Below are 10,647 nucleotides of genomic sequence, written 5' to 3'. Positions count from 1 at the left end.
TTTGCATTAAAAATGACATAACTGAGCGAATGACACTTAATGACAGTTGTCATAAACATGCATAAAACCTCCTTCATATTCATGATATGTGTCATGTCATGATTATGAAGGTGTCATGTCAGTCTTATGCACACCCCTTCAAGTAAAGTGTTACCTTTACATTTTTAAAGAAGTAAAGATACAATATATGAGCAATTAAGAACGGCAATATTACCTCTGAATTTACTATGACTTCTGATGAATGATTTTTGAAAGATTGATGTTGGATTGTAAAACGAACCTTCTGTTGAGACGAGAGATTTGGCACTTTGTAAAGGGACAGTTTGCTTCAGCTGCTGGTCCAGAATGCTGTAGATATGAATAGTCTGATTTTGTAGCACTAGCACATATGGGAAATGAACTGCAGCGTCCACCACTCCATCAGGCCACTGTACTGGAGGATGCTGGGAAGTGCCATTCTTCATCACAAACATGCCTGCGTGTCATATAGAATACTTTTACTTGTTACTTTATAAAGCAAATAAATAATTTGCACTAATTATTGTTGAACTGTAAATGTATATATTATATTTATTTATCTATTTGCTTACTTTATAGACAGGCGTTAAAGGAGTAGTTCACTTCCACAACAAAAATGTACAGATAATGTACTCACCCCCTTGTCATCCAAGATGTTCATGTCTTTCTTTCTTCAGTCGTAAAGAAATTGTTTTTTGAGCAAAACATTTCAGGATTTCTCTCCATATAATGGACTTCTATGGTGCCCCTGAGTTTGAACTTCCAAAATGCAGTTTAAATGCAGCTTCAAAGGGCTCTAAACGATCCCAGCCGAGGAAGAAGGGTCTTATCTAGCGAAACGATCGGTTATTTTCTAAAAAAAAATTACAATTTATATGCTTTTTAACCTCAAACGCTCCTCTTGTCTAGCTCTGCGTTTTTCCGGTTCATGACAGTTAGGGTAGGTCTAAAAACTCCCATCTCATTTTCTCCTCCAACTTCAAAATCGTCCTAAATCATCCAACATCGCTGTTTTGCCATTTGTTTGTAAAGGGCATTTGATCTTCTTTGCATGTTCACTTTGTTTTTGAAGTTGGAGGAGAAAATGAGATGGGAGTTTTTAGACCTACCCTAACTGTCTTGGACCAGGAAAAAAAACAGAGTTCACGCAGAGCTAGACGAGAAGAGCGTCTGAGGTTAAAAAGTATATAAATTGTAAATTTTTTTAGAAAATAGCCGATCGTTTTGCTAGATAAGACCCTTCTTCCTCGGCTGGGATCGTTTAGAGCCCTTTGAAGCTGCATTTAAACTGCATTTTGGAAGTTCAAACTAGTCGGGTGCACCATAGAAGTCCATTATATGGAGAGAAATCCTGAAATGTTTTCCTCAAAAAACACAATTTCTTTACGACTGAAGAAAGAAAGACATGAACATCTTGGATGACAAGGGGGTGAGTACATTATCTGTACATTTTTGTTGTGGAAGTGAACTGCTCCTTTAATGGAGTTTTCAGTTGTGTCAATTAAATGTGAGTTATTTATCCTAAAATTCCCAAAATTAAATAATTGAAAAAAGGGGAATTAAAAATAAATAAAAATGGAATTCAATTAGGCAATTATTTAAATACAGCTACAAACTGATGAACAAAAATATATCAAAAGTATACTAAAGGTAAATTAACTTGCATAATACTGTAGCTTAGGTTATCTGGTCTTGGACAAATGTAATCATGTTAATAAATCTCTTCTGTTTAAATCTCTTCTGAAACTTTTGAGGAGACACATATGAAATTAGAGAAATATCAACAAAAGGCTCCATTTTTTCTTTCCTTATGGGGACTTAATATATAATTAATTATTGTGAGTACATGAAATACAATGTAATGTCATTTTAAGCATGCAGATAAAGGCCTTAAATCACTTGAACCCTGGTATTTCTTTTTCTATTGCACTGGCATATTTTTCACACTGTTTTTACCTTGTTTTGCCACTTAAAGTTTAAAATGTATTTTATAATTGTAATTTTATTTGTCTTTTATTTATCCTATTATAATTTTATTTTTATTTTATAATTATAAAAATTCTTACCCAAACATCCAGGCCCATTCAAAATGAATTCTCCTTTTCCACATTTGTTGGCAATGATATTTTGCTTTCCCAGGTTATGTGGGAAAAGATCGAGGGTGGTTTGGCTCTGATAGTCATGGAGAAAATATCTGTCACAAGCGGCCACACACAGACACGTCCCATGCACAGCCAGAACCACAGGTTCCTGCGGCAGAGCCACCTGTCTCACACACTCCCATCTGTCCACACACACCTTATAAACGCTCACTGTTTTCCTCTTGGTCGAAGCTGCAATGAGCTCAACGGAATCAGTCTGAACCGCTGACTCACTGACATTAAAGAGTGACACGTTCTGTATTTTCTTCAGGGCAGGAAGGAGTTCCAGGGAGAACATGTTAAGCACCGTGACCGAACCGTCCCAGAGAACTAAGAGATGATTCAGAACAGGGACCGCCGTCAGCTGGCCGATTGCTCCGCTTCGGCCCATCTGTCTCTTCCCCACCTCCCGCACTGAAAGGCTTTCTTCAGCGCTCGTGTTATTTACAGTGAGGTACTCAACGACTCCCTCTTTGGTCCCTATATAGAGGTTTTTACCAAAGCACTCCAAACATTGAATGCTGAATTTGTCTCTGCCTTTCCCAGAGGGCATTTTTTGAAAGACTAGCACAGGGGTGAAGACTTTCATGGTTATTTACTATTAATTTAGGTCTCAGTTGCAAAAATACACCTAAAAATAAATGAGAAACCTAGTACATTGGGCAGAGAAGGAAAACAGCCTTCATTAGCTCAGATATCTAAATGCAGTAAAGCTAAATAAAACGCGTAAAGAACGGTCTCACCTCATTAGCGTAGAAGCTGTCAGCGTTATGGACGTTTGTTTTTTACTCAAGTGTATTTTGACCTTGCCATGTGACTCTCATCCTGAGAGGAAGTTGGTGTCAGCAGTTTTACTGCTTTTACTCTGGCTCTGAATGGATGGTTGGTTGCACAATGCCAAATGTCTAAGAAAGGCTAGAGACATAAAACCTTTAGTTAAATATTTATTTTATGTGTTTTAAAGTGTATAAAAGGAAGCTAAAACAGCATGCTTGCTTCAGCAAATGCATTTTGATCTCACATGTACTTTTGCTCATGCTATCAGTTGGGATTAGGGTAGGGTTTAGTTTAGGAGTATGTTCATTTAAAATGCAATAGAGCATTAAAGGAATAGATTACTCAAAAATGAAACTTTGCTGAAAATTTACTCGCCCTCAGACCATCCAAGATGTAGATGAGTTTGCTTCTTCATCGGAACAGATTTGGAAAAATGTAGCATTACATCACTTGCTCGGCAATGGATCCTTTGCAGTGAATGGGTGCCGTCAGAACAAGAGTCCAAACAGCTGATAAAAACATCACAATAATCCACAAGTAATCCACATGACTTCAGTCCATCTGTTAATGTTTTATAAAGTCAAATGCTGTGTGTTTGTAGTAAACAAATTCATCATTAAGGAGTCGTGTGGATTACTTGTGGATTATTGTGATGTTTTTATCACAATATTTAGATTCTCATTCTGATGGCACCCATGTTTGTTTATTTTCAGATTCATCTTGCTTTAACAACTGATTTTTTTTTTTCACACAAAACCACTACGTAGAACCACCATTTTGGCCACAAGAACGAACCTTTGTTAAAAGAAGCATTTTTCTTAGAGTGAAAAACATTTTTTATAATCTAAAGAACCATTTTCCACTACAAAGAACCTTTTGTACATAGGGAAGTTTCATGAATGTTAAAGTTTTCTCTATATTTAAGTGTGCACACTACATTTGAAGCTACCGTCATTTTGAGTGTTTCCACATGACGATACAGCGGTCAGGTCGTACAAGTCAGAGCTTTTTAGAAAATGTCAGAGTTTACAAGTTGTAATTACAAATTCTATGAGGACGTGAACGCTTTTTACAAGTCAGAATCATGTAATAACAGTAATTCTGACTTGGCGTGAACGTACCTCTACTCACTTTATTTTGCCAGCGAAACAGAAAATTACTCAGTGCACCTTTAAAAAATGAAATCAAAATGGGAATTTAGTGGCCTTTAGATCATGTTTGTTTTTGACTGTTTATGCTAGTTAAGTCACAACAAATTAGCAGTTTTCATGCATATAAAATATTTCTCTCCAGGGAAAATGAACCAAAATATGAATCACTCATCTTGCTCCCAGAGTCATTTAAGTCATTTATAATCCTTCCCAACTTTCACCTTCTTTATGGTGTCCCTTAATGTATGCATTGTAGTTGTCCCTAGTGTATTTGAAATGCATTTATTCATTCTAAGTATACTACAGATATGATATATTTATGTACTTTTAAAAAAAATACCCTGCAAATGCACTTTTAGTATACTAAACTGGTATACTTTAAGTCTCCTAAATTGAAACAACTATTTTTGTGCTTAATGCACTTTAATTGTGTGGAAGTAGTGCTGTAGTCCAACTAAAGAAGTATATTTGAATGTGCTAAAGTGGAACTATTGCAAGTATACTTCAGGTATACTTTAAATAACTTGCATTTAAAGACTGATGTTTTTTAAAGATCATACAATCCTCATCAGTAGTGACATTAAAACACATTTAGGCTTAATATAAAGAAATGTGCATTGTGCACAAGTAGTACTTTAAATAAAATTTAATTGTAATTTTTATATAAGTCTCGAGCAATATGTCAGAAATTGTTAATAGATTTGAACTGTACTTAGTATGAAATAAATGTATTTTAAATATATTACTTTCTTACTAGAGGTAGGGGTTGTGCATGATTATGTATCTTTAGACTTAAAAAAAAAACAGGCAGTAGACAAGAAGAAAACAAAGTTTATTGACCAAAAGTGCATTTCGTGTGACAAACTTCTAACATTTTCAATATTATTCCATGCTGGTTCAGGCTTTATAAAGACAATTGTTTCCAAATCATTGTTGAAAGCTTATTAATCAATACATTAAGCATCCTAATCAGCGGGCTACACAGATAATTAATCTATTCATTGTTCGTGTTTATTCATCATTCCATTTATATGAGCGGAAACCCAATTCTACATCTATTTTGCCCTCAGTAGCTTTCCTACTATACTTGGACGACTGTGCTGCTCCTGTGGTTGTCTGACCCAGTCGGGTGAGCTCACTTCTCCCTGCCACAGTCAGTGCACAGGATGTCATCTCTCTGGGTGAGGAAGCCACGGCCCACCAGAGACACAGAGCACTGCATACACGTGAAACACTCACTATGCCACTGCCGCTCTTCAAACGAGATGTACTTAGCACCTGCCAAGCCTGGACACACACACACACACACACACACACATGGTTGTTTTACAGTCGAGTACAATTCTGATGAAATTTTTAATTTCAATTTAGAGGCGTATAAAAATAGCCGCCAGATGTCAAGAATGAAAACATACTAGTAATTGGTTTGGTGCAGCCCACGCATTTCTTGGCGTACAGATTGCTGAAGCAATCCAGGCAGTATGGGTAGTTTTCTCTCGAGGTAAAGCGCTGGCCTGCCAGTTGTCTCTTGCATCCAATGCAAGTGAAACACTCTCGGTGCCAGGGCTTATCCTGATACGTGACACCACCAGTTGTTATGGCCTACAGAATTGAAAGTGTGGATCTCAGTACAGTATAATAAATGTGCAATATTGTCCAACAATTATTTAGTTCACCCAAAAGTGAAAATTCCAATCCAATCCTTGAAAAAACGTAAATATGTCACGTAGTGGCAAATTCATATGAATTTGTATGACGTGATTTGTATGTAAACAAAAACTTTTTTTTAACTATAAATAAACTGAAAGTGCATGAATGAGAATTGAATTGATAGGATTCACCAATTTGCCAAAACAGTTTTCCATGCAATTGTAATAAATGGGGAATGAAGCTTTCAAGGTTAAAAAAAGAATGCAAAAGCACTATAAAGTATGATAGTAGTAGTAGTCCATAGATTCATATGCTATATTCCGTGTCTTTGATGGCAAATGATAGCTTTGTTGAGGATTTTAATATGGTTATGGTGATTTTATATGCTCTTTGAATCTTGAAAGCTCCAACTCCATAAATACATATTTATTTTCTCTCACAAATTTTCTCTTTTCGTATTCCACATTTAAAAATAAAGTCATACTGGTTTGGAACAACATGAGGGTGAGTAACTTTTGAGTGAGCTATAACTTTAATGGACTGTAATAGTTTTTCATACTGAGGCTCAGTCTTTTCATACTGTCTGATTCCTTCGCAAATATATATGACTTACTTTTTACAAGCACAACATTAGGAGGCAATTTGCTTCCCAAAACCTAACTGCAACTCGTCTATAAGTCTACAAATGACTGTGTATGAATTCATACAAATTAGCCACCAGTTCACCAAAACATAAAATAGTTGCGAGTTGACATGAGTTAGCACTGAAATTCTGTCGTTGTTTACTCATCCTAATGTCATTCCAAACCTGAATGTACTGCTTGTTCTTTTCCATGCAATTGTGCATTTAATGGAGGGCGAAGCGTTCAAGGTTCAAAAAAGACCTTCACAACCTTTCTCTTTGTGTAATCCACATTAGAAAAACACATTCTGATTTAGAGCAATAAGAGAGTGAGTCATTTTTGGGTGAACTGTAACTTGAATAACAGTAATTCTGTTTTTCAAATGTCTGATTCCTTCATAAACACACAGTAAATGACTTACTTTTTTACAAGCACAGCATTGGTAGGCGAATTGCTTCTCAAAACAAGGCACACAGAAGTAATTGTTATCTTTAGGGATGAAAGACTTGGTTCCTATTGGCTGCTGACAGCGTTGACACAGAAAGCACGTCTCATGCCAGCTGTTGCCTTTGTACTCCATTTTTCGTGATCCTAACACATGAACAGAAGACAACTTTTATAGACTAAGATCCTTAATATTTTATTTTAACTTGATAAACCACCTATTTTTAATACAAAGAAAAACATGCTAGTAAGATATTTTTAGGAAAATAAATCTAGTTACATCTAATTTCTTCAGAAAAGATTCAAATACAAAGAGTTCTACCTGGCATGATAGTCTTCTTGCAGGTGTTACACTTTGAGGAATACTCATGAGAATAGCACTCGGTGCAAAGCATAAGGTCATCTTTAGCAGCAAACGCTTTGTCCACCAATGATCGACTGCATTTGGCACAATTGAAGCAATTTTCATGCCAGTGCCGGTCCTTGTAGGAGAGATCCTTCATTATGCATGCAGAGAAAGTCTAGTTAAAAGCTTGCAAATCTGTTCTGACTTTCTGTCACTCATTATTCTTTAATTAAGGGATCCTTTTCACATTTCCAGGGTTCTTAAAAGCAAAAGTAGTCATAGTTGGCTGTTTAAAAATATTTTTAATTCAATTCCAATTTAATTTTCAAATATAAATGTGTGTATTATGATGTCAGTAATTGCTTATGCCTGCCTTAGAGTTGCACCCAACTGGCAAAGAACATACTTCACAGCAGTTAGCAAACAGATTCTCATAGCACTTTGTGCAGTATTGTGTGTCCTCTTTTAGGATGTATTTCTTTCCCAGCAAAGTGTCCTTGCAGTAATGGCAGTCGAATCGTTCTGTAGACATTGTTGTTTATGTCTTAAAAGCAGTAAACAGAATCGTAAAAATGTTACAACATATCAGGCTAAAGCAATCAGTGAGGTGTCATCCACAAAATACAAACGCCTCTTAAAATAGACACAACATGCTAAAATTATGGTCTCTGCAAACTAGGTCTCTTCAGTGGGATCCTAAAACCAATTTAAGGCATCAAAAGAACAGCCTGCCATCTGTAATAGTGAGTAAAACTTACCTTCAGTGGCTCAATGGGCTTCTGAGGGGCTGCAGGGTGAGATGGCCAGTGATTGAGGGGATGCATTAAAACGAGCCTCTATAAATACGATTGCTCTTATTAGCTGAAATCCCTGGGGAGAATGGCCCAGTTGCTGATCTCTGCACCTTTTATGGGTGTCCAATCATAACACACGCCTGATGGTCAAGATGATATGTGAATGGTGCCACTGAAATGTTATTCCTTTTGTGTATTCTTAAATCAGTGATTGGACTCTGAGAATATATGGACAAGTACTTTTTCTTTGCATATTATTCCTGTAAGAGTTATAGAAATCAGCATTTTAGCTAAATGAATTTGTGTCAAATTAATCTTTAGCACATTATCTTCACAGTTACGATGCTTCATGTTTCACGTATCAGTGAAATTAGCGATTGCTCTGTCCTCGGATACCGGATATCTTACTGTATCCACATCTGAGCCCTCAAGCAACTGCTGAAGGCTTAGAGAGAGTTGAAAGCAAATGTTGCAGTGGTTGCCAAGCTTCTCTGCAACCACTAAAATTGCCTTGGATTGATTGGACCTCTGTTTACAAGAAATATGCAGCAATTTCCACAGCTTAACAGGTTTAACACAGGGGGGCTCTGTTAGATATCTTTAATGTAAATGTCATCTAGAGTTGGTTCTTGACATTTACAGTTAAGGCATATACCCAGATAACAGAGAACATTTTCAATACTTTGGCTAATGTTATGGTGAGCTTCTCTCAAAGTTACGAGCAAACATTCTTCCAGTAACATTAATAGAGTGTTCATTCAGAGATATCTGGTCTTCAAAGGGGTCATGAACTGCTTTTGTTTTTTATTTTGTACTGTTCTCTGAGGTCCACTACAAGATTTTTACATAAAAAACATACTAATTTAGAAGTAATAGGCTATTTTCTGTTCTGTTTTGACCCTCCTCATCGGAGCACTCTGTTTGAATAGGCATGGTGGATTGTAGAGTCGGAAGTAAACGCCCACTGCTATGATTGTCTAATAGTTGTGTATGTTTGACAGCCTACATCCTTCACAGAGGGACGCTGCTGTGTTTTAGGTTAAAAACGCATAAATACTCAGTACATATCAAACGATCTGTAATAACAGATAAAGCAATAGTGATCACGTAATAAAAACAGTTACTCACACTTGTATAGTGTGACATCGGATCCAATATATTCAGCACAGCATCGTCTTTTAGATTCAATCTTTCTGAAAATACTGCGTCGAATTGTGCCTTGTTTGTAAACGAATACACAGTAAAATGAAGTGAACAAGGGACCAAGTTCTTACTGATGTGGCCTGGCACGTCGTTAAATATAAAGTTCAACAAATAAAGTTTATCGTTTGGTTTCTGTGTAGACCTGCATTTGCTGCTCTTGTCATTTACCTACTACCTGCGTGAAATGGTGGGCGGGGCTAAACAGGCAGTGATATAGAAGCAGGCATTGATCATCTTCTGCAGAGGCGGAGTTTAGTTACACTGTTACGTCATAAAGTGGCACATTCCTCATTTGGCAGATTGGCTTCAATATAAGCTGTTTTTAGACTAACAAGAACGTTTTGAGTTCTGAAACTTACAGAATGTTTTAATAGCACAATGACCTCTTATATATCAAAAATCAAGGGAATTTTGGTTTCTCACTTCATGACCCCTTTAATAATGTTCTTCAAATGGTAGTACAGAGATGATTTTTAGTACATTGTTCAGAGTGTTTTCTGAAACATTTTAGTTGGATGTTTGTCTACCGTTTTTTAAATGCTACCACATGTCTCAGAACTCTCAGAGAACATTGCTGTGAGAGAAATAATGATTCCATAATTTTTGCAAAATTATAAAATGGAATGTTCCCTTAACTTTTGCATCACTAAAAAAATGTTTGAACGTATCAAAACTGGACGTTTTCAACATTAAGAAAACATTAAAAAACATTTTCAAAATGACATTTTTTTCTGAAATGTTTTAGTTTGATGTTAATCTAATATTTTTTTAATGTTACTACTTGTTTCAGAACATTCAAAGAACATTCAGAAGTAAAGTTCCCATAATGTTTCCAAAATATAAAAAGGAATGTTCCTAAGAAACATTTTTAAAACTTGTTAAAAATGTATGTTTTGATCATTCAGAGAACATTCAGAAATAGCGTTTACATAACTAAATGGGAATGTTAGCAAAACATTCCTAGAACTTTTGTTAGCTGGATATATTAGTGCTGCAGGGAGGATGCATAGGCCAAAACCAGGAAACGACTTAGCATTTTAGCACTTCTGGTTCCATCAAAGTCGATGGGTTTTTTGAATAGGTTTTTGATTAAATGCCTGAAAACGGGTCTGTGGTTAACACAATCTCACAATATTTTCACATTTTATTTTACATCATAAAACACATCAGTAATACTTTTGATTTTTTTTTAAGCTTTTACTCGTCTTGAAAAATGTGGTTGCTAACAAGTATCTAAATGGGACTACAGAGGTTGTCACTTTTATAACTTAACTTTTTTCAAAAAAAAAAAAAAAAAAAAGACTAAAAGAGCTGTCATTGTCATACGACCATGGTGTAGTTAACGATTTTATATAGGCTTCATTTGTGAAGACTATGATTAAAAATAATGTGTAAAAATGAAACTTATTTTAACAATATTCCAAAAACCAATGAAGAAAGCTTTCATCACTGCTGCAATCTTTATTTGTAAATATATGGTATAAGGCTGTAAAACGTTTT

At 35.8% G+C, this 10,647-nt stretch overlaps 2 protein-coding genes across 3 annotated transcripts in view; both read right to left on the bottom strand.

Moving 5' to 3' along the window:
- LOC107693120 (transforming growth factor-beta receptor-associated protein 1-like) overlaps positions 1-2,825 on the bottom strand; it is an 8,854-nt gene extending 6,029 nt beyond the window's left edge. The window contains exons 1-2 of the mRNA XM_016492382.1: positions 2,085-2,825; positions 281-475 (exon numbers count right to left, since the gene is read on the bottom strand). Of these exons, the coding sequence (XP_016347868.1) occupies positions 281-475; positions 2,085-2,748 (859 nt within the window). The 5' untranslated portion in view covers positions 2,749-2,825. The remainder of the gene's footprint in view (positions 1-280; positions 476-2,084) is intronic.
- A 2,113-nt stretch (positions 2,826-4,938) lies between these two features.
- LOC107693122 (four and a half LIM domains protein 2-like) lies at positions 4,939-7,981 on the bottom strand. Of its 2 annotated transcripts, none has more exons than XM_016492385.1 (6): positions 7,909-7,981; positions 7,524-7,694; positions 7,127-7,301; positions 6,782-6,951; positions 5,503-5,689; positions 4,939-5,374 (listed from the first exon to the last, which is right to left on the bottom strand). In XM_016492385.1, the coding sequence occupies exons 2-6, from the start codon at positions 7,680-7,682 to the stop codon at positions 5,223-5,225; spliced, it is 843 nt and encodes a 280-aa protein (XP_016347871.1). In that variant the 5' UTR covers positions 7,683-7,694; positions 7,909-7,981; the 3' UTR covers positions 4,939-5,222. The 2 variants fall into 2 exon arrangements, with proteins under 2 accessions (XP_016347871.1, XP_016347872.1); XM_016492386.1 differs by having other exon boundaries at positions 7,557-7,694.
- Positions 7,982-10,647: the final 2,666 nt, after the last annotated feature.

The sequence above is a fragment of the Sinocyclocheilus anshuiensis genome, unplaced genomic scaffold, assembly GCF_001515605.1.
Source record: "Sinocyclocheilus anshuiensis isolate Anshui unplaced genomic scaffold, SAMN03320099.WGS_v1.1 scaffold222, whole genome shotgun sequence".
Taxonomy (NCBI): domain Eukaryota; kingdom Metazoa; phylum Chordata; class Actinopteri; order Cypriniformes; family Cyprinidae; genus Sinocyclocheilus; species Sinocyclocheilus anshuiensis.
The sequence above is the reverse complement of the archived record's forward strand: the minus strand, read 5'-3'. Positions and strand labels throughout refer to the sequence as shown.